Raw genomic sequence first — 24,421 nt, 5'->3', positions numbered from 1 at the left:
ATTTTATTTTTTTTAAATATATGAAGCACCATTCCAAGCCATTCCAGAGCAAGTACATTAATATTGAGATTTGTCAAAAGATTGAGAATTGCGCAGACCTAACTCAGAGTGTTTGTGGTATGGCAAAAGAAAAAAATCTGGTAACATCTGGTAAAATGCAATTGCTTCTTTTAAAGCCACTAGATCTGGAATTAATTCCATGTTCATGTAGCAGCCAATATTGAGAAAATCATTTTGCTGAACGATATGGCTCTCATTAAAGATTAGAGATATTTATGGGAAAGCTTATCTTTATAGGCATTTGGCCTTTTTATTAGAATTTTTCTTTCACTCTACAACACCCTTACAGGGATAGTTAACCCAAAAATGAAAATTATCCCATGATTTACTCACCCTCAAGCCATACTAGTTGCATATGACTTTCTTCTTTCAGAATAATACAGTCGGCGTTATAATAAAAGTCCTGGCTTCTCCAAGCTTTCTAATGGCAGTGAATTGGTGATTAATGGTGATTTTTGAAGCTAAATAAGTTCATCCATCCATCATAAAAAAAGTACTTAACACCGGTCTGGGGGATTAATAAAGGCCTTCTGAAGTGAATCAGTGTGTTTGTGTATGAAAAATATCTATACTTACATCTATAAACCGTAATCTCTAGCTTCCGCTTACTGTCATACAAGTGTTCACGAGAGAATGGCGTATAATCATAATAAAATGTGGAAGCGCTGCTAAAAGAGCAAAGCAAATCACAATTTAGGATTACAAAATGAGGATTTGTAAAGAAAAATGTTGATTCATATGAATATTCGTACAACAGTTAGCAGAAGCTTGAGAATTCTGCTTATAATTATTTAAATATGGATATTTGGATACAAACACATTGATTCACTTCAGAAGGCCTTTATTAACCCTCCGGAGCCATGTGAAATACTTTATATGATGGATTTATGCACTTTATTTTGCTTAAAAATCTCAACCCCCCATTTGCTGCCATTATAAAGTTTGGAAGAGCCAGGAGTTTTTTTTTAATATAACTGATTGTATTCATCTGCAAGAAGAAAGTCATATCCACCTAGGGTGGCTTGAGGGTGAGTAAATTTTCATTTGATGTGATGTGGCTTATCCTGACACATTTTTTTACAGATTAGTCCTTTTGTGCCTGTGCAAAAGTCTTTAATAGCTATTTTATGTTTGTTCTGTTGTAGGTTTGTTGTGAATGAATTAATCCAGACAGAAAAAGACTACGTGAAAGATTTGGGTATCGTGGTTGAGGTGAGAATAGCTGACATTCTGACAGTAAAACTGTGTATAATTGTGTGTTTAAAGGCATATTTTGTCTTAAAACACTCTAGTGTTACTCTGTTCTTCTTCATTTGTCTTCACTGCAAAAAATGCTTTTCTTTTTTTTTTTTTAAGCGAAAATATCTTATTTCAAACACAAAACAAGATTATTGTTCTTACCCCATTGGCAGATTATTTAGCTTGTTTCAAGCAAAAACACTTAATTTTGACTTGTTTTTCTCTGAAAACAAGAATTTTTTTTTTACTTGTCTAGAAAATCCTTCTTGATTAAAGAATTTTTTAGATATTTTGACTGGAAACAAGACAAAAAATCGAAGAAAGGCATTTTTTTTGCAGTGTTCTGTCTTAAGATCAAAGCCATTTGCATCTTTCTCATTTGGAATCATTTACTGTGTCATTGCTCATTTGCGTTACATCACTATTTTTTCAGTGTTCATTTATCATTACTGTAGACAGACATGTGAGTTAATGTTGCCATTATGAATTTACATGTATATGTGTTAAGAGTGGTGACTCATATGTACATGTTTTTTTTTCTGTAGGGGTTTATGAAGAGAATAGAGGAGAAAGGAGTTCCTGATGATATGAAAGGAAAAGATAAGATTGTCTTTGGGAATATTCACCAAATCTACGACTGGCATAAAGAGTGAGTGTCTCAGATTCCTTGAGCATATCTGCTCCTCTTATTGAAAAATAATTCAAATTGAACTAATTTGATGTTTCTGTTGCTGTCTGAAGTTTTTTTGTTGGTGAACTGGAAAAATGTCTTGAAGATCATGAAAAACTGCCTGGGCTGTTCAGTAAACATGTGAGTAAGTGATTGACATCAGGTCCGATGCATTAGCAGTGTAAAGGCATTGCTCATGAAGTGTTTTCTTTTTCTGTGTGTAGGAGAGAAGACTCCACATGTATGTGGTTTACTGCCAAAACAAACCCAAATCTGAATTCATCGTTGCAGAATACGATTCATACTTTGAGGTAAGAGACACTTTACATTTCTGCAATAGAGCGCTCCAGTGATTACATATTTTTGAAGACAATTCCCCAATAGGACTTTTTTCATTGGCTTTCAGGTTATTGTAGTAAATAAGCTCTGTGACCAACAAAAGTTACTTAGATGTTTGTTCAATCTTCACACATAACTTTGTGTGCAATTTTGTAGCCTAAATACAGTCAGCAAAAGTAACTAAACTAAAGTTTTAAAGCTATAAAGCTGTAAGCAAACTAGACCACAGTCACTGCTTTTTCAATCTTTATTTGGAATTTGGAAATTAGGACTAGTTAGGAATAGTTTGCAAGAGCATAATTATAAACGCAAAAAGGTTTAAGAGTGGACTAGTGTGTAGATGACACTTGTTTGGGACAAGGAACAATAACTCTGGGACAATAGAATCAGAAGGTTTGAAATGCTAAATCTTTTGGTTGTAGGACTAAAAAATAATAATTATTGCAAGTTTATATTCATCTGTCTGTTTTGGGTCACAGGGGATTCAGCAAGACGTCAGCTCAAGGCTGAGCATCAGTGATTTTCTCATTAAACCCATTCAGAGAATTACTAAATACCAACTTTTATTAAAGGTACAGTAGTTAAAGAAGTCATTGATGCTGTAATTGCTAATATTAATGATTAATAATGTTTTAATGATGTATATGATTTCTAATCAATTTCTTTTTTCTTTTTTATTGCTTAAGGACTTTCTGAAATACAGCGCAAAGGCAGGGTTGGATTGTCAGGATATAGAGGTAAAAATGAACCTAAAGTGCTCACTAGCCTTGTGTAATAAAAATGGTCAATCATAAACTGAGGATAATGCATTTTAGACTTTTATTGAAGCAGCTTGTAATTCATGCCCAGAGGTCATACAAGTTTTTGTTGTTGTTGTTTTTCTGTAACAGAAAGCAGTAGATCTGATGTCCCAAGTGCCAAAGCTGTGCAATGACATGATGAATCTGGGAAGATTGCAAGGATTTGAGGTTAACCCAAAAAAACTCATTAGGTTTCATCAAAACAAGTTTACTGATATACATTGTAAAAGGTTACAGTAATTTTACCATGATTACTCACCCACTTGTCATTCCAAACCCAGAAGACGTTCCTTAATCTTTGAAACACAAATTAAAATATTTAATTTGATGATGTGATCCCTGATATCACACGTACATCTCTGAGACGTCTGCATTTACATCTGCAAGATGTAGTTTGCTCATCTGCAATATGTCTGTTGGACATTTCCTATCAGATATCAAATAGACGATTATTAGATGTCTTTAAGATGTTTATGATTTAGAATTTATGTAAAACTGACATCTTACAGACGTCTGCCAAACGTCTCTTCATTTAGTCTCTTCATTCATCAAGATATGTCACATACATAGAGTTCATCAAATTTTGTAAATGAACGCTCAAATATGTTACTTGTAACACAGACATGTTTGAGTTTCCATAAAAACCAATTAAGTTTGTTCTCATTAGTGTTGCTTTCGTCAATGAAAATTATGACTAAATATCGTCGTCAACGAACCTTTATCACATGACGAAAACGAGACGAGACGAAACGAAAATGCTGGTCATGTGACGATTACTATAATAAAATGTATAATGCAATATCGTTGACGAATAAAAACGAGACTATATACAAAATAAATAAAAACGTTTATTTTGTGTCCCAGATGTCAAAGTGATTTTTGTACAGTTTCACAAAATGAATCAACGAAAATAAGAAATATTTTACTTACACAAATTAATTAATCTGTAAATAAACTTATAAAAGTACAAGCATGATTTGTGCAGCCATAGATGATCAAAGTAAATTAAGAATATTGTTAAATTGACTAATATTATTATTAATTAGAAGTGCTTTTGAAGTGGGAATCACTACTAAATGAACATGCACAAAACTACACCTACATATTTATTCGTATTTTGATTTTTTCTTAATAAAGAAGCGAATGACACTTGAAACCTGCGCAAGGAGTTCGTGTTTGAATCAGAATACGAAGCAGTCACGTTTGTTAAATTTGAATGTATTTTTTTTTTTTTTCTGGCATTGTCATGTGATGCTATTTTATTTTATTTTATTTATTGTTTTATTTATTTTATTTCAATTTATGTGTGTGTAATTCTAACATGTTTGGTAGGCAAAATAAATGTTGTAATTTCAAATTAGAGCATCTTCAATGTCTGGAATGGATGTATTCTTGAGCTTATAAGGTAACAATAATATAATAAGATAACCTTGTTTGAAATGGGTTTGGCTAAAAGAAAACTTTGTTTCTTCTATACTATATTGACTGGGTTAAATAAAATTGCATTACTAAAAATAGACTAAAATACAATTTTCATTGACTAAAACTAGACTAAAATGTCATCAGTTTTCCTCGACTAAAACTAGACGAAAATAGTCATGGGTAATTCTGTCTAAAATAAGACTAAAATGCTCAGACTTTTAGTTGACTAAAACTTGACTAGACTAAAAAGAGTATGAACGTGACTAAAACTAATAAAAACTAAAATGACAGCGTCACACAAAGACTAGACTAAAACTAAAATTAAAATCGGCCGCCAAAAACAACACTAGTTCTCATGCATCAAGCAAGCATGGTTTGATGTATTCTATAGCTAATTTTGTCCCTTTAGAAGAGTTGGATTAAACTGTATTATGCATTTGGATTTTTAAAGATTAAGTGTTTTAGTGGAATTAACTTTCAGTGGAGGAAAAGAAATCTCTCAAATTACATAAAAATCTTAAAAAAAATTCTTAATTTGTGTTTAGAAGATTCACAGAAGTCTTATGGGTTTGGAGCAACATGCAAATGAGTAAACAATGACAGAATTGTCTTTTTTTGGATCAACTCTCTTTTATCTTAGTAAATTTAGCATTTTAACACAAATCGAGACTTAACACTCTACAATTGGTGGCATGTGTTAATGTTCACTTGAATATATCAGAGCGAGTTCACTATGTCAGACTAATGAGTTTATGTGTTTGTGCGCCTCAGGGGAAGTTGACGAGTCAGGGAAAGCTCTTGCAGCAGGAGACGTTCTTTGTGACAGAGCAGGACTCTGGCGTTCTGTCCCGGAGTAAGGAGCGCAGGGTCTTCCTGTTCGAACAGATCGTCATCTTCAGCGAGCTCTTACGCAAAGGCTCATCCACGCCAGGATACCAGTTTAAAAAGAGCATCAAGGTAACCATAACACTGTTGTTGTAATCCAGAGTATATTTCATTTTTTTATGCATACCGGTTTTGGTAACACTTTATAATAACTATCTGTTATAACTTGTTAATAGATCATTAATAAACTGTTAGTTAATGGGTTATAAATGACTTGTTAAATAACAGTTTATAGTTTGCTAATTATTTATAACTGTGCCTTATAGATAGCCAATAGATAACTTACAAGCTGTTAGTTAACAAGTTATAAATGACTTGTTAACTGTATTTTAATGATTTATAACTATACCTAATAAAATATTAATAGATCATGAACAAGCTGTTAGTAAATTACTTACTAAAGACTTGTTAAGTATCAGTTAATAGTTTATATATGTTATTGGGATGTTATTCTAAAGTTGCAACTATTCTTCATTTATTAACTGTTAGTAAATGAGGAATAGTTGCAACTTTAGAATAACGTCCCAATAACATACATAAGCTAATAACTAACATCAAAGAAACTCCACAGATGAAATGTTGAACATTGTGTTTAATGTATAGAAACACACATACTGAGCCATCACATGGCAGAACAGAAGTATACAACAGAATACAAACCCATGAGGTTTGGGCACTTTTTTGTGCTAAACATGAAAACAAAATAAATAAAAATCTAGCCATTGGTATTATTGATATGAACATGTTGTATCACACCTTGGACCCTCTATACTGAGTGAACCAGCAGTGATGTGCAAAATACTGAGATAAATCCAGGTACTTCTTTGGTAAAACACAGTACACAGAAAAGCCTATGGGTGGAACAAGGTTGAGGTACAAAAATTTTATATTTTAAATATCACATCAAAGTTCTGTAGCTTGAACTTGTTCCATCCATTTGCTGTTCTACAAAGTTTCACTGGTATTAGTAGATGGTGAAACTATGAACAACTGATCTGTAAAGTGTGAGTTAATATTTTAGTTAAGTGTTAGTTATTAGCTTATCTTACAATTACTAACAATTAATAAATGAAGAATAGTTGCAACTTTAGAATAACGTCCCAATAACATATATAAACTATTAACTGATACTTAACAAGTCTTTAGTAAGTAATTTACTAACAGCTTGTTCATGATCTATTACTAATTTATTAGGTATAGTTATAAATCATTAAAATACAGTTAACAAGTCATTTATAACTCATTAACTAACAGTTTATTGATGATTTATTAACTAGTTATAACGGATAGTTATTATAAAGTGTTACCCAGGTTTTTCTATCAACATATACGCATACACATGTGCCTTGAGGTTTAGTTGCACTAATTAGTTTGTCCCCTGCCTAGTGATTAGTTTGTCAAAGTGCCACCTGCTGGTGATGCCTGTAAATGCAATGAAAACCCATCCCAAACATGCATAAAAACATTGCAAATGTCATATTGAAAATTGAATAGGGGTCCTATTATGCTTTTTCACTTTTTGAATTTTAGTCAGTGTGTGGTGCATATGATTGGGCATAAAAAACATACAAAGTTACAAATCTCAAATTCTGCTTCAAAGGGAAATATTTTGTTTTTAAAAAATCCCTAATCAGCTACAACGAACAGCTCGTTTGGACTACAAAGCATTGTTTTCCAGATGTTATGATGTCACAAAGCTCATTAGAATATCATTCAAATAAATCTTGCATATGGAAATTCAAATTGTTGGTGGGTGGAGAGGGACAAGGTTAAGCCATCTAAGCTGTTGGCCAATCACAACGCAGTGGGACTGCTAACCAATCACAACACATTTCGTTTTTCAGAAGGTGGGCCTTCATCAAACCCGGAACTAATTGAGCCATTTGTGCCAGCCTGGGTTGAAAGTTATTGTAATAATGTAAATTATGTGAGAAACAATGCGTTTTTCGAAACACCAAGCATGAGAGCATGTTCTAGTGCACCCCCAAAACAAAATAAAGACTTTGTAAAAGAGCATAATAGGACCCCTTTAAATACAATTATCAAGCCATCTAATACCATTAAAAATAAAGTGTCTGTAAAAACCTATAAAAAATAATCATATAGACACTGGTTCATGAGTTCATAGAGATCGCCCCATAGTGGTGAACCACTGAGATTTTGAAACAGTTGAAATCCATTTGCCAGTTTGATACTCGCTCAGAATCACTGGTTCAAAACAAAAGGTTTCAAAGCTTAAAAAGTCTCCTCACAAAAAAAGTCTATGTGTTTGCCTGTTCACATAGACTAAGCGTTCACATAAAACTTGAAGGACACTTTGGGCTTTACTTTATGGGATTTCTGAAAATCACAACCCTGGCTACTAGACATCTGTAACCAGGTGTGATACTGACTTGTGTGTGTCTTTGTGCAGGTGAGCTTCCTCGGCCTGGAAGAGCATGTTGAAAACGATCCATGTAAGTTTGTGCTGTCGTGTCGCGGGTCAGCCGAACGTTTTACCCTTCAAGCGGCAAACACGGACATTAAACAGGTCTGGGTTCAGCATATCACCGAGCTACTAGATTTACAGAGCAACTTCTTGTCAGGTAAGATGAGGTTGATATGATTATAATAAACTCTCCTCTTGTTGAGCTATTGAAATCATTGGTGCCTCTGTCTACAGCTCTGCAGTCTCCCATCGAGTATCATAAGGAGCGCAGTGGCTCTCAATCTCTGACCCGAAACTCCTCCAGCAGTGGGCGAATAGGTCAGTCCAACAGCAGGCCCAGCTCCACTGTGTCACTCGGAGCAGAGAAACCCTCTCTGTCTGGACGGAGCTCCACCCCACTAAAGCTAACTACCTCCAACGGTGGTCCATGCCACGACTCGGACAGATACCACAGGGTGAGGACGCAACACCTCTGCTAACATTAAACATCTGCACTCTAGAGTTTATGGTGGCTCATAGAAATCTATACAAATCCATACTTGAATGATGATGTTTTTCTTAGGGTGGCGTCTGTATGAGCATATTTGTGTGACTCATCCATGATTTTTGGATAGCAGTTAATTCATAGACTACACAAGAGTGTCTACCCCACCTGTAGTTATGACCTTATCCCAGTGGAATGCTGAGTAACCGTTACAGTTCATTGGGCCATTTTGACAGCTTACCTAACTGGATTCTTAAAACAAGCCCTTTCAAATAAGCCTCCATTGTACTAATTCCCGTTAGCAAACAAGTTTTGTCAAAAATATATTCTTTCGGCATTGTGACACACATCTGAGTGTAAGAGATTATTGAAAGAGAACAACGGCAGGGTGAGGACTTGGACTTCTATGCATCAGGTGTTGATTGGATTGTAACAAGTGGGTGTGGCACTTAAAGGGATTCTGTCATTAATTATTCACCCTCATGCTGATCCAACCCTGTAAGATGATCAATAAAATAGTCCATGTGACATCAGTGGTTCAACCTTAATTTTATGAAGCTACAAGAATGCTTTTTATATGCAAAAACAGCTTTATTCAACACTTCCTTCTACTACTCTCATGAACGCGTATCAAAAACTGAAACAAAAGAAGAAATTGTTGAATAAAATTGTTATTTTTGTTTTCGTTGTGCACAAAAAGGATTCTCGTAGCTTCATAAAATTAAGATTGAACCATTGATGTCACATGGACTACTTTATTGATGTCCTTACTACCCTTCTGGGCCTTGAACGTGGCAGTACCGTTGCTCTCTGCAGGGTCAGAAAGCTCTCAGATTTCATTAAAAATATCTTAATTTGTGTTCTGAAGATGGACAAAGGTCTTACAGATTTGGAACAACATGAGTGTAAGTAATTAATGACAGAATTAATTTTTGGGGGGAAACTAACCCTTTAAAAATGGAGGCAATGATGAATGAATTCAAGGTGGAATCAGTGGGTTTATGCAGACTAAATGATTAGAGAAGGCCTGCATAAATAACCAGAGAGAAGTAAATTGTAACATTTTGATTGTAAACATTTGCAAAATTTCACGTAAAAAGGTCCAATCTCTATTGTGATAGACAAAGCACTGCTCACGCATAGATCACTTTCAAACCAAGCCACTTTCTATTAGTAAACCCTACAAACTTCTTTCTTGAACCTGGTGTGCAATTTTGCATGAGTAATTTTTTTGCTCTCACGCAAATTTCCCCAAAATTCCCATTTGCAGAGCAACTACAAAGGTGACCAATGTCTGTACAACCCTAAAATAATCTTTAAAATGTTACAATCGTGAACTTAGATTGTGAAAATGACTTGCAATACAGTTTTATGCTGCCTTCGGAAGCCCATACAGTAATATGAATCCTGATTCATGGAGGTTCATAACTCATAGAGTTTAAACTTGAATTGTGGGACAGAGGATCAGAGATATTAAAGGATTAGTTCACTTTCAGAACAAAAATTTACAGGTAATGTACTCACCCCCTTGTCATCCAAGATGTTTATGTCTTTCTTTCTTCAGTCGTAAAGAAATAGTTTTTTGAGGAAAATGGATATGTATATGTAATGGATATGTATGGTGCCCCCAAGTTTGAACTTCCAAAATGCAGTTAAAATGCAGCTTCAAAGGGGTCTAAATGATCCCAGCTGAGGAAGAAGGGACTTCTCCAGCAAAAAGATCAGTTATTTTCAAAACAAATCGACAAGTAACAATTTATATACTTTTTAACCTCAAATGCTCGTCGTCGATTTTGAAGTTGAAGACAAAAAGAGATATGAGTTTTTCGACATACCCTAACTGTGTTGACCTGGATCACACAGACTATGCATGCACATCACAGAGACGAGCATTTGAGGTTGAAAAGTATATAAATTGTCAATTGTTTCAAAAATAACCGATCGTTTCGCTAGATAAGACCCTTCTTCCTCGGCTGGGATCGTTTAGAGCCCTTTGAAGCTGCGTTTAAACTGCATTTGAAAGTTCAAACTTGGGGGCACCATATAAGTCCACTATATGGAGAGAAAACCTGAAATGTTTTCCTTTAAAAAACATAATTTCTTTACAACTGAAGAAAGAAAGACATGAATATCTTGGATGACAATGGGGTGAGTACATTATCTGTAAATTGTTGTTCTGATCGAAACTATGAGTTTACTTTTATGCCCCTCAGCAGGGAGTTGGACAGTTGAAAAACACCTCACGGAAAGGTAGGTAATAACTTAGTACTAACCCTAAACCTACACCCAAACCTAACCTTAACTTAACTTATGTAGTTACTTTAAATTACACAGTACTTTCTTAGGTAAGTACAGTGTCAGTGCACATACTGTAAAATAAAGGGGCAACTGAAAATTAACCATATGCTATACACAACTCCATATCCTATACAAGTTTAAGATTTGGTTGACATATTAAGTGTTTTAACCATATTTTTGTTTGTTTGTATGTGTGTTTCCTACAGCAGTTTGACGGTGTGGGTTGTAACGGTACGTCGTCCTCCTTGATGGTGACTCAGGACTATAATGCACTGAAAGAGAATGAGATCTGCGTCACACAGGGTGAGACGGTGCAGATTCTGGCTACTAACCAGCAGAACATGTACCTGGTGTACCGACCCGCTAACAGCCAGTCGCCGGCCGCGGAGGGCTGGGTGCCGGGACACATCCTGGGCCCCCTCACTAAACCCCTCATAGACACTACTGCAGACTCAAACATCAAGTAAGTGTCAATCAACACTAACTGGAGCTCTGATTGGATTGTTTAAGACTGCACGCCCGTTTTTGAACACCCCCCACCCCATTCTGTTGGAACTAACCCGGATGTTTTGGACCCTTTTGCACAGGAAGTTTTGATTTTCTTCTTGAGCCTTTTGAGTTAAAAACAAAGACAAATAATTGTTGAAAGGACTTTAGCGAAGCCACGTCGTTGTTGTTTTGTAGACTGAGGATTTGTGAAGAATCTTACATCAGTGTGGAAAATGGACATGTCTGGACACTTATTTCAGTTCCTAACACCCAGTTTTTATTGTTTCTTTGTTTTTGTTGATATTATTTTTGTTTTTGTGTGTGTGAAAAGAAAAAAAAAGTGAAAGAAAGGCCTTCTGAAAAATTTGGCCTGTTTCTCCTGGTGGAGAACATAACACTGTTGTCTATGGCAATTTTTTTTATAGGTTGTGTATTTGTTTTAATTGTATTTTTGTATAGAATTTTTTTTTTTCTTTTGTTTCTTCTACAGGATCACATGTTGGCCATTTACTGTAAATACTGTTGGTTTGTTTACTGTTTGTAGCACATTCCTGTAAAGAGCTTTTTGCACTATTTAAGTGAACCTTTATTAATGAAGTCAGGTTTGTGCAATAGATCTACAGTTGCAATGTTGTAGTGTAACTAATGATTTTAAATGTATTATATTAAATATGTAAAATAAAATTTTGACATGCGCATGACTTAACATGATTTAGTCAAACACCTTTGTTTTATTTTTTAAATATTTTCACAATTAATAATAATTCCAAGTTAATGGTAATACACTGCAACAAATACTTTTCTTAGATGTTTTGTCTTGTTTCCAGCCAGAATATCTAAAAATTAATAAATCAAGAAGGATTTTCTAGACTAATAAAAAACAACATTATTTTTGTTACCCCATTGGCAGATTATTCCGCTTGTTTTGAGCAAAAACACACTTCATTTTGAGTAGTTTTTTTCTGAAAACAAGACAAGTCTAGAAAATCCTTCTTGATTTAAGAATTTTTTGATATTTTGGCTGGAAACAAGACAAAATATCTAAGTAAGAAAAGCATTTTTTGTAGTGAAGATAGCACATTTGAAGAAATCCATTTTGTTTACAGTGTAGAAGTGGTGCACCTTATTTGGATTTATTTCTTTAATTTGTTTTATTTCGTAACGTAGTGTGTAGAATGCTTATTTTGTGTTTGTACTAACCTCTCCAGTCCTTGACAGTAAAGGTTTGTGTGTGAATGATATGACTGACTGCTTTTCTCACACAAACCTGTGTCCACCATGGTGTAAGGATATAGATTTATAGATTAGATTTATATAATCTATATTTCTACCATTCAAAATTTTCGAGTCTGAAAGAGTATTTGTTAAAGAAGTCACTTATGCAATTCAAAGCTGCATATATTTGATCAAAAATATAATTAAAGCAGTCAAATTGTGAAATATTATTATTATTACAGGTTAAAATAGATTTTTTCCCCACATCAATCTACACTCCATATACCATAATGACAAAGCACAAAACAGATGTGTGGCAACTTTGCAGATGAATTAAAAAAATAAAACTGAAATAAGTACATTGCATAAGTATTTATACCCTTAACTCAGTACTTAGTTAAAGCACCTTTACAGCCTCAGGTCATTTTGAGTATGATGCCACAAGATTTGCACAACAACATTTGGCAATTATCTGCTATTTTTCGCCTCACCTCTTCACCTCTCAAGCTCTGTGAGCTGGATGAGGGCTTGGATGAGGGCTGGCAGACTTTTTCAGGTTTCTACAGATATGTTTGATTGGGTTTAAGCCCAGGCTGTGGCTGGGCCACTCAAGGACATTCACAGAGTTGTCTCTAAGCCACTTTTGCGGTGTGGTTGGGGTGATTGTCCTGTTGGAAGGTGAACCTTCTGCCCAGTCTGTGGTCCTGAATGCTCTGGCCTAGGTTTTCATTAAGGCTATCTCTATGTTTTGCTGTGTTGAGCTTTTCTTCCACTCTGATGAGTCCCTCAATCCTTGCCGCTAAAAAAAAAACATGTTTCCTTATACATAATGCTTGGAATTGAGGTTAATTGAGAGTTCTTTAGGTGCTTTGTTGCAAATTTCAAGTATTTGAGGATTAAGCCTTGCCACACTGCATATATGATCATGGAGCTCAACTAGAGTGACCATCAGCTTCTTGGTCACCAGTCTAACCAAAGCTCTTCTCCATCAATTGCTCAGTTTGGCCAGGAGACCAGCTCTAGGAAGAGTAGTTGTTCCAAACTTCTTCCATTATGGATAATGGAGGCTACATGCTTCTGTGAACCTTCGGTGCAGCAGATTTTTTTCAGAACTTTCCCCCAGATCTGTGGCTTGACACAATCCTGTCTCTGAGCTCTACAGGCAGTTATTTTGACCTCAGGGCTTGGTTTTTGCTCTGAAATGCATTTTCAGCTGTTAGACCGTTTATTGAGAGGTGTGTGCCCTTCCTTATCATACGCATTCAAATGAATCTGCAACAGGTTAACATTCAAAGTGTAGTAACATCTATAAGCAATATGAATGCTCCTGAGATAAATTTCAAGTGTCCCAGAAAAGGGTATGAACACTTATGCAATGGAATCATTTCAGTTTTGTATTTCTAATAAATTTGCAAAGTTGTTACAAACCTGTTTTTTGTTGTTGTTTTTTTTTGCTTTGTCATTGTTTATGGAGAGTATTGATGTGGGAAAAATGTGAAAAGGGGGTATGAATACTTTCGCAAGGCACTATATTTGTACTTTCTGAGGTCTCTGTAAATGGAACCGGATGATAGATACTTAAAATAGGTTAACAGTATCGAGTGTCTTGTTTTTTATTTTTGTGGACTTCCCTATTTCCCTCCTGAAATATTATTTTCCCCTCAAGCACTATAAGTTGCTTTTCCTCGCTGTTAGATTTGCATTTCCACCAGCTTGTGTGGGTTTGACAACTTGATGTTTTGACACAACAGGAAATCTCTCTCTTGGAACACGCTTCGTGCTCGCAAGCGTGCTGAGAAGGACAGTGCACCCCTCAAAAGTGACATTAAAGTTGAGAATGGACTGCGTAAGCCAAAGGAAATTCTCAGCAGCAAAGTCACTGTGAAAGTGAGTAGGAGGGTGAGGGTGCGAGTGTGTGTGCGTGTTTGCGTGTTTGTGTGTGTGTGTGTGGGCTGCATCCTCACCTGTGTGGAAACAAACACTCAACACATCACTCACCCCATTTGCGTTTGTCCAATGACAGCATGACACTGATAGTCACAAACAACTTTTTAAAATATTAGCTGTTTTTTTCATTATGTACAGTTGAAGACAAAAGTTTACATGTCTACAAAATGTTAATTATTTTAGCAAAATAAGAGGGATCATACAAAATGCATGTTATTTTTTTATTTAGTACTGACCTGAATAATATATTTTACATTCACAAGAGAGTCCACAAGAAAAAAAATAATAGATGCATTTATAAAAATGACCATGTTCAAAAGTTTACATACACTTGATTCGTAATACTGTGTTGTTATCTGAATGATCCACAGCATTTTTTTTTTTTTTTTTTGTAGTGATAGTTGTTCATACGTCCCTTTTTTGTCCTGAACAGTTAAACTGCCCACTGTTCTTCAGATAAATCCTTTAGGTCCCAGCATGTTCAGCATGTTTGTGTATTTGATCCCTTTCCAACAGTGTATGTATTCCAACTGTATGATTTTGACATCCATCTTTTCACACTGAGGGACTCAAATGCAACTGGCCACTAACCAATGCAGTACTGCACTACAGAAGATAGATCCCTGTTTCCCTGAGGACAAAATAAGTTAAATTTACCATGATCTTCAAATTCAAAAAGTTGGCTCTTAATGTATTGTGTTTCCTTCTGAAGCATCAGTAAGCTCTGAGTGAAAAGATGGATCTCAAAATCATACAGTCATGGTTAGAAAAGGTTCAAATACACAATAATTCAGAAAAATTCAACAATTATTTTCTCTTGTTTACTACATGAAAACGTCTTTTATGTGAAATATCTTCTTCAGGTCAGTACTTAATAAAAAAAATAACATGCATTTTGTATGATCCCTCTTGTTTTGCTAAAATAATTAACATTTTGCAGATTCTGCAAGGTGTATGTAAACTTTTGACTTCAACTGTATTTTATATTGAAAAGTTGAATGATAACTGCATAATCTGCTACCTGTCGTAAATATAAAGCTTGGGTAGTTTTTTTTTTTTTTTTTTTTTTTTAACCTGATATTTCAGTTGTTTTTTTTTATAATCTCAATAAATGAGTCAAATGTATTTTGCATTGGTAAAATGCTACAGTATAAAAATTCAATTTTCTCCATTTGTAGCCATCCTATTTTGTGATTAATGACACTAATAACTCATTAATTTAAATAAAACATAAGGATTGTTGAATTTCTGTCGTTTTGGCCTGGAGTTCTCCGTTCCTATGTATTCCTGTACTGCATGTGTGTAACGTTGTTCTTTCTTAACCCAAACCACAGGATTCCCGCAGCTCGGATGAGTCCGATTGTGAGGATGAACTAGACCCCAAAACTAGTATGGAGGTAGAGATACTGATCTCAATGCATGCTGCCCCCAAGAAATATATTGTTTGTTTTTATTATTTTGTAATAAACTGAATTTAGACGTAAATAGCTTATTAGAGCTCTAATCTAAAGAAATATCTGAACTCTAGTTTTTAAGTGACCATTTTAAGTTGGTAAGTTATTATTTTAACTAATTGTGTGGAGTGATTGGCATAAATGGTTGATAAAAGGACGATAAATATAACTATAAAGTTTTAACTAAAAGTTGGACAGCCACTATTTTATGTGTTGGCAATCAAACAAAAAGATATTTGTGGTTGATATTATTAATTCATCACACTTGAAATCAAAATTCAATCAGAGTTCCTTGTGTTTCTGGAAATCACAAGCAGTGTGCTCTTGTTATATACTTCTCATTTTGGTCTGGATTCAGGATTTCACATGCAGAAATGGTCAGTAGTATGCTATCCTGAACACATACAGTGGCTGAATCCAAATAGCTATCCAAATAGCATGCTAATATACTACACTTACAATTCTCCCATCTTTATATGGAAAAAAAATAGTATGAGTTGTATGCCATTTCAAATACAGCCGGTGTCTATCATGTCTTGTGATGGTACTGCCCTCTGTTGGCTAATGCTGAAATGACAAAACATAAAACGTCCTTTTTTTCTGTGTAGAAAGATTTGGTGCTTTATATGACTCTGATAGTCTGGAATGCTTAAAGTGTGCACTTGTAACACTCATCTGTCTGTTTTGCAGTTACTGAACCCTAATTTCATCCAAGAGGGTGAGTTTATTAATATACAGATGCTATGATGTTCAGTGTGTCTGTATTTTTTAGTAGTATTGATTGATCATACATACAGTATGTGACAAAAGTGAGTACGCCCCTTACATTTCAGCAACCATTTTAGTATATCTTCTCTGAAACTTCAGTAGTCAATGTGCAGCTTGTATAGCAGTATATATTTATTGTCCTCTGAAAATAACTCAACATACAGCCATTATTGTCAAAATAACTGGCAACAAAAGTGAGTACACCCTAAGTGAACTTGTTGAAAGTGTCAATATATTGTGTTAGCACCATTGTTATCTGGCACTGCCTTAATCATCCTGGGCATGAAATTGACCAGAGCTGCACAGGTTGTTGCTGGGATCCTCTTCCTGTTTGGGGTCGTTATCATGTTGGAAAACTGCCGCTCCGCCTAGTTTTTTGGAGGAAAGGCATCGTGTTCTGCTTCAGAATGTACAGGACATAATGAAATCCATGTTTCCCTCAATGAACTGCAGCTCCCCAGTACCAGCAGCACTCATGCAGCCCCAGACCATGATGCTACCACCATCATGTTTGACTGTAGGCAAGACACAATTTTCTTGGTACTCCTCACCAGGGCATCGCCACACATGCTGGACAACATCTGAGCTTTATCTAAGTTTATCTTATAGTCTCATCAGACCACAGGACATGGTTACAGTAATTCATGCTCTTGGACAGGTTGTCTTCAGCAAACTGTTTGTGGGCTTTCTTGTGAGCCAGCTTCAGATGAGGCTTCCTTCTGGGACGACGCCTATGCAAACCAACTTGTTGCAGTGTGCGGCGTATGGTCTGAGCACTGACAAGCTGACCTTCTACTTCTGCAACCTTTAAAGGAACACTCCAGTTTTTTTGGAAATAGGCTCATTCTCCAACTCCCCCCGAGTTAATAAGTTGAGTTTTACCATTTTGAAATCCATTCAGCCGTTCTCCTGTTCTGGCGATATCACTTTTAGCATAGCTTAGCATAGATCATTGAATCCTATTAGACCAATAGCATCACGTTCAAAAATGACCAACGAGTTTCGATATTTGTCCTATTTAGGGATGCACCGATCCGTATCGGCCGATCACTTGCGCGTTTTGTCAGTAAAGCCGGTTCTGTAATCAGCGGTAAATGCCATCAGGTGCGTGATTTCACGTTGAGCCGTATATACTACACACAGCCGTTGTTCACTGATGAGCTGCGCACATTCACACTGATAATGAACATTTCTCGTCGGTAAACAACGGCTGTGTGTAGTATATAAGGCTCAACGTGAAATCACGCACCTAATGGCATTTACCGCTGATTACAGAACCGGCTTTACTGACAAAACGCGCAAGCATGATCAGCCGATTCGTATCGGTGCATCCCTAGTCCTATTTAAAACTTGACTCTTCTGTAGTTATATTGTGTACTAAGACCGGTGGAAATGCAAAGCTTCAATTTTCTAGGCTGATAAGATAAGATAAACTTCCTTGACTATTACGCCGGAATGGAAGTGAAGTTCCTAATCCTATCAGCCTAGAAACTCGCAGCTTTGCATTTCCACCGGTCTTAGTACACAATATAACTACAGAAGAGTCAAGTTTTAAATACAACAAATATGGAAACTCATTTTTGAACGCGATGCTATTGGTCTAATAGGATTCAATGATCTATGCTAAGCTATGCTAAAAGTGATATCGCCAGAACAGGAGAACGGCTGAATGGATTTCAAAACGGTAAAAATCAACTTATTAACTCGGGAGGGAGTTGGATAATGAGCCTATTTCCAAAAAAAGTGGAGTGTTCCTTTAAAGCAATGCTGGCAGCACTCATGCATCTGTGCTCAACTTCGTTGATCGACCCTTGCAAGGCCTGTTCCGAATGAAGCCCATCTTGGAAAACCTCTGTATGACCCTGACCACTGTAGTGTAACTCTGTTTCAGGGTGTTACTGAACCTCTAATAGCCTTGGCCATCTTTGTGGAGAGCAACAATTATAATTCTCAAATCCTCAGAGAGTTCTTTGCATGAGATGCCATGTTGAATATCCAGTGGTCAGTATGAAAGAACTGTACTTAAAGCACCAAATTGTAACTGCTCTAATACAAGATACACAACTTTGTATGGTCCTGTCAAGCAGACAAAACATAAACTTGATGAATAGGACATGTGGCTTTGCATGGATAAACATCATACTGCTTTTATCACTTAGGGTGTACTCACTTTTGTTGCCAGCTATTTTGACAATAATGGCTGTATGTTGAGTTATTTTAGTATGCTTTAAAAGCTGCACATTGACTACTCTAAAATGTATCCAAGTTTAATTTCTATAGTATTGTTCCTTCAGAAGATATACTAAAATGGTTGCTGAAATGTGAGGGGTGTACTCACTTTTGTGAGAAACTGTACATGGCCTGTAGCTTGTTTTAGAATGCAAATTAAATATTTCCTTTAATAAAGTGAGATGAAAGAGAAAATAAAAAATAAATGTCTATCAGAATGACATTGTACTGTATATATACACATTTACAGTGGCTCCAGAGTTCCTGACCCCTCTAGCCGACGTGACGTGTGCTCTGGGGGAGACGGTGGTTCTCTGTTGTAAAGTTTGTGCTCGACCCAAGCCCACAATCACCCTAAAAGGACCCGATCAAAGTTTGCTGGTCAACAATAACCGATTCACTATCAATATCAGGTACTAATCCACAATCATTCACAATACAGACTATAATTAGTAGTGATTCAACAATACCCCTAAAGGGTGGATATTAATACATCAAAGGTACATCACTACCCAGTGTTGGGGGTAATGCATTACAAGAAACACAAGTCATGCAATCAGATTACTTTTTTTCCAAGTAACTAGTAAAGTAACGCATTACTTTTTTTAATTTACAAGAACATATTTGACTTTAAATAGGTAATGCCAGTTACTTTGTTTTCATATTTATTAAATTAAGTCTCCTGTCTCCATGTTGAGAGAAATCGGAAGTACAGAGGTATTATGTGCACTGTGTAAACATGACGTTGTAAATCTGAACATGCATTAATTCATCTCACTCCCAAAAAAGAGATTCAGTATTTATCAAAATCAATTAAAACTCAGACTCAGAATATGACGTAAACCTGCAATATTTAAATGTTAAATAACACAGATATTCTTTATGTATTTAATCCCATTTTATTAACCATTGTTTTTGCTGCTAACCATTGATGATCCAGTTCAGCCATACTAATAAGCAAAAATGACTTTAGATAAACTAAGATTTGTGCTTCATTGTGCTTTTTTATTGCTGAAGAGTATTGAACCACCTTCTCCTGCGTTCTTCTGTACAGACGTGAATTTACTTTTCCTTCAGCCTGAGGCTTATTCATCTTCATTTTTGGTGTGAAAGGGCTTTTACATTTTCTAAAAATAGTTTATGTTAAAAACAAGCAAGCATGCCCTGCCAGATTGAAAAAGTTACGCAAAAGCAACTTACACATTACTTTCCATAAAAAGTAAATAAGTAACATAATTAGTTACTTTTTAGGGAGTAACATAATATTGTAATGCATTACTTTTAAAAATAACTTCCCCCAACACTACCTAAAGTGTACAATATATACTGTATTAGTAGCCAAATAATACATATTAATACCTTTTGAAAAGGTATTGACCCAGAGACAGCTTTTGAGGGGGGGTTATATTGCAATTTTACAGTAAAATCTTTGAGTATAAGAGACTGCTTGACTTCAGGAAAGTGTTGAGGAACACAGAAATGTTTTACATTGAAGTTCAGATCAGGCCATGTCTTCTGAATTTGTTCTGTGGGAAAACTGTACCAATGTAACCTCCTAAGTCTCATCGTTACGTAACCATCCCATGATACGTAACCATCCCATGATTCCTCAGGGTATTTTTCTTTGCCACTGTGCCACTGACTGTGGCTTTCAACCCACCTTAAAAAAAGCATTGTTTAAACAAAACATGGTTTGTCATTTTTCAATCTCCACCCAATGCTAAAAAGAAAAATAGCTTCAGAAATGAAAATAAAGTCTAACATAAAGGCAACCTGGGTAAACACAAAATACAGTTTTAAATGTTGTTTTCAATGATGTTACTTATTGAAGCTAAAAAAAGTTATCTAATACCAACTGGGCCTGCACTCTTAAAAATAAAGGTCCTTCACGACGACATAGAAGAACCTTTTAATGGTTCCATAAAGAACCTTTAACATCTGAAGAACCTTTCTGTTTCACAAAAGGTTCTTTGTAGCAAATAAGGTTCTTCAGATCATAAAAAGGTAAGAAAAAGATGGTTCTTCAAAGAACCTTTGACTGAATGGTTCTTCGTGGAATCAAAAATGGTTCTTCTATGGTATCGCTTGAAGAACCTTTTGAAGCACCTTTATTTTTAAGAGTGTGTGTGAAATTGCGTTCATGATGGTTTTCAGCTGCAACCAGGCCTGATCACTACTAGCCCTGTTAAACCTTGTTAAACCTGTTAAGACTTGTATAGCTTAATATAATGTAAATTATGTCTCTTACTGAAATGCGCAGTTAAAAACCCATGGAAGATTTATGTAATCCACATCGATTTATACATATTTTGGATTGAGGGGGTGTGCCATTATTTTGATAATGTGAAATGGTTACACTCAGGGAGTTACTGGCGCTACCTGTTCCTATTTTTACCACAACACAGCTTGGAAAATAAAATGCTGATACGATGACCACAGCTACTGAAAGCTACAGCTACAGGTGACGATGGATATAAGCATAGGCTTAAACCAAAAGCTGTACAATCGATTTTTCCCCACAAGGAGTCTAAACTCACCTGGATACCAAATTAAATGCACGCTAAGAAAGTCCTTCCATGGCTTCGGCATTATGACAAGCATCAGCATGTTTACATCCTGTCAGGATGGCATCTAGCATTTCTTGTATCTGCCATTTGTAAGCTCTTTTTGTAGCTGTGGCCTACTAAAATCCTCAAAGGCATCAGTGCTAAAGTGGAGAGAACAAAAACGGAGGTCTTTAGTAAGTTTTATTTGTCCACAGGTATCTTCCCGCATTATTCTCCTTTTCTTATCGCTAGGAAAGCAGTGCAGACTTAAATCGTTTCTCTTGTTACCGTTCAACTTAAAATTACAACCAAAAGCCACACAATGTGGCATCGTATCAGTTTTTTTTTTTTTTTTTTTTTTTTTAGTTTTCAGAGATGTGTTGTGGTAAAAATAGCAACAGGTAGTGCCTTTAGCTTACGGAGTGCAACCATTTGATGTAATCGATATAACGGCGCCCCCCATAGTTCAAAATATGTATAAATACAGGTGTGGATTTTTTAAATAACATAAATGTTTCATGGGTTTTCTACTACATATTTCAGTAAGAGACATCATTTACATAATATTAAGCCATACAAGTACATATAAGTAAATACCCGGGTTTCCCTTTAACAACATGAAGTTGGTTAAAATCAAATAACAGCAGTTGTGAAAGAAATTCTAGAAATTTTTCTCTTAAAATTAAAGGTGCTTTACAGGGCTCTTCAAGCGATGCCATAGAAGAACCATTTTTGGTTCCACAAAGAACCATTCGGTCGAAGTTCTTTAAAGAACCATCTCTTTCTTACCTTTTTATAATCTGAAGAACCTTCTTTCGCACAAAGAACCTTTTGTGAAACAGAAAGGTTCTTCAGAGGTACTTTATGGAACCATTTAGACAGAAAAGGTTGTGGCATCGTTAAGCACCTTTATTTTTAAGAGCGTAGGAAAGGTTCCAAAGCTATTTTAAAGGCTCTTAAAGACTAAGAGAACCACAGTGAAAGCCAGAGAACAGTAGCGAACCTTCCCAGAAGGCTGATCGGTCCCACTTTACATTAGGTGGCCTTAACTACTATGTACTTACATTTAAATTAATCATTTGGTACAATGTACTTATTGTGTACATACATGTTTTTACATTGTACTTATCGTTTTTAAAAAACCTATATGTAATTACATTTGTAATTGATTTCTGTAATTACCACTGTTGACCCATCTCTCACACCATAACCCACCCTTAAACTTACCCATACCACCAAACCTGTCCCTAACCTTACCCATATCCCACCTTAATAGAAGCAAAAGCGTTTTGCAATGCAATATGACCACATTAAGTACATTGTACTTATTTTTTGATGTAAGTACATAATAGTTAAGGCCACCTAATATAAAGTGTGACCGGCTGATCTTCAAAAAATTCCTTTAGGAGCACAGTGACGACTTGTCCAGGTAGTCAAAAAAGACCCAAGGACAGTCACTGCTCACTAACTGAGAGGCAAAAACCACTGCCAATGCAGGAGACCTTTGGGAGAATGTTTTGTGGGCTGATGAGTTGAAAGTGGAATTGTTTGGAAGACAGGGGTCCATTACACCTGGTGTAAACCAAACACTGAATTACGAAAAAAAACAAAAAAAAACATACCTATATGGTCAAACATGCTGGTGGGAGTATGCTGGTGTGCAGTACTTTTAATGGCCATTTCATGTTTAAAACCCCTCCAATGTAGCTGAACTAAAGCAATTCTGCAAAAAAGAGTGGACCAAAATTCAACCACAGTGATTATTACAGGAAAATTTCAAAAACAAAAAACTTACATAATGAAATAACAGTTGTCTTTAAATGTAATTTAATTGTAATTGTAATTACTAATAATAAACGTATAATAGATATATTTGTAAATACATGTGCTGTGCTTGTTCAACTTTAGGGAATCAGGTGATATAGTGTTGAAGATCTGCAATCTGATGCCTCAGGATACTGGCATCTACACGTGTGTGGCTGTGAATGATCATGGCACTTCCTCCTCATCTGCATCCATTAAAGTACAAGGTAAAACAAACAAAGTGGAATAAAGATGGGGAATGTACAACTCACCTTTCCACTTGTTTTAATGTCCACACGCTCTCTGGTGCAGGTATCCCAGCAGCCCCTGCTCGTCCTGTGGCACAGGAAGCCAGCAGCACCGCAGTGATTGTCCATTGGCTTCCTCCAGCCAGCTCAGGAAACTCTGCCATCTCCAGCTACACTGTGGAATACAGGCAGGAAGGTAAACAATTACACAGCTGTAAATTCCCAGAAGTTTCAGCATAGCCAAACAAACTGTTTTCTGTTGAACTGAGAGACACTTAAGGAGATCATGTAGTGGAAAGATACTAATTTTACTCTTTTGAAATTGGAGTTTGATGTACACCATATTAGCCATTTAGTGTCACATCACTTTAGTTTTTTATAAGTTGTACATCTGCAACTTTTGTGTGTCTGTATTTGTGTGCAGACTCTCTGGTGTGGCAGCAGTCGGTGGTCTCCACTGCAGATGTATGTGTGAAGATTGAGAATCTGATTCCCGGTGGCCATTATCAGTTCAGAGTCAGTGCCAGTAACCCCTGGGGCATCAGCCCACCCAGTGAACCCTCAAACATGGTGACATTACCCAGCACAGGTGAATACACTCAAATCAAACATAAGTACTGTCAACTGAACTGTCTTTCTGTCGAGGTAGCTGTCTTCTGCAGGATCATAACCGAAATGGTTTATCTACATGATAAGTTCATGATATTCTGAGTAGTCTATCCATAGAAGCAGTGTATTTCTGTTTACTGAGAGTTGCATATACAGTCCAGGTCAAAAGTTTACGTACACCTTGCAGAATCTGCAAAATGTTAATTATTTCAGAAACATCCTTCAGGTGCCACAAATTTTTGGGTTTTTCAGAATTTTGGGTATTTAAACTCTTTTCAAGAATGACTGTATGATTTTGAGATCCATCTTTTCACACTGAGGACAACTAAGGGACTCATATGCAACTATTACAGAAGGTGTAAATGCGCACTGATGCTTTAGAAGGAAAAACGATGCATTAAGAGCCAGGGGTGAATACTTTTGAACACAATAAAGATGTAAATTTTTCTTATTTTGCCTAAATATCTTTTTTTTTTTTTCATTTAGTA

The 24,421-nt window shown here is 35.9% G+C and overlaps 1 protein-coding gene across 2 annotated transcripts in view; it reads left to right on the top strand.

The window, feature by feature from the left end:
* Window positions 1–24,421, top strand: part of LOC141341032 (kalirin-like) — a 40,498-nt gene that overhangs the window by 8,663 nt on the left and 7,414 nt on the right. Inside the window, exons 3-20 of one of the 2 annotated variants that reach the window (XM_073846169.1) lie at window positions 1,206–1,272; window positions 1,845–1,948; window positions 2,041–2,110; window positions 2,194–2,280; window positions 2,788–2,880; window positions 2,995–3,045; window positions 3,199–3,276; window positions 5,302–5,487; window positions 7,829–8,000; window positions 8,078–8,298; window positions 10,835–11,088; window positions 14,081–14,216; window positions 15,611–15,673; window positions 16,421–16,448; window positions 18,978–19,140; window positions 23,182–23,303; window positions 23,389–23,520; window positions 23,749–23,913. In XM_073846169.1, coding sequence (XP_073702270.1) covers window positions 1,206–1,272; window positions 1,845–1,948; window positions 2,041–2,110; window positions 2,194–2,280; window positions 2,788–2,880; window positions 2,995–3,045; window positions 3,199–3,276; window positions 5,302–5,487; window positions 7,829–8,000; window positions 8,078–8,298; window positions 10,835–11,088; window positions 14,081–14,216; window positions 15,611–15,673; window positions 16,421–16,448; window positions 18,978–19,140; window positions 23,182–23,303; window positions 23,389–23,520; window positions 23,749–23,913 — 2,192 coding nt within the window. Of the gene's footprint in view, window positions 1–1,205; window positions 1,273–1,844; window positions 1,949–2,040; window positions 2,111–2,193; window positions 2,281–2,787; window positions 2,881–2,994; window positions 3,046–3,198; window positions 3,277–5,301; window positions 5,488–7,828; window positions 8,001–8,077; window positions 8,299–10,831; window positions 11,089–14,080; window positions 14,217–15,610; window positions 15,674–16,420; window positions 16,449–18,977; window positions 19,141–23,181; window positions 23,304–23,388; window positions 23,521–23,748; window positions 23,914–24,421 lie in introns of both variants that reach the window. The other variant, XM_073846168.1, reaches the window with a different exon arrangement.

Source organism: Garra rufa, chromosome 8 (genome assembly GCF_049309525.1).
Source record: "Garra rufa chromosome 8, GarRuf1.0, whole genome shotgun sequence".
In the NCBI taxonomy this organism is placed as follows: domain Eukaryota; kingdom Metazoa; phylum Chordata; class Actinopteri; order Cypriniformes; family Cyprinidae; genus Garra; species Garra rufa.
The sequence above is the reverse complement of the archived record's forward strand: the minus strand, read 5'-3'. Positions and strand labels throughout refer to the sequence as shown.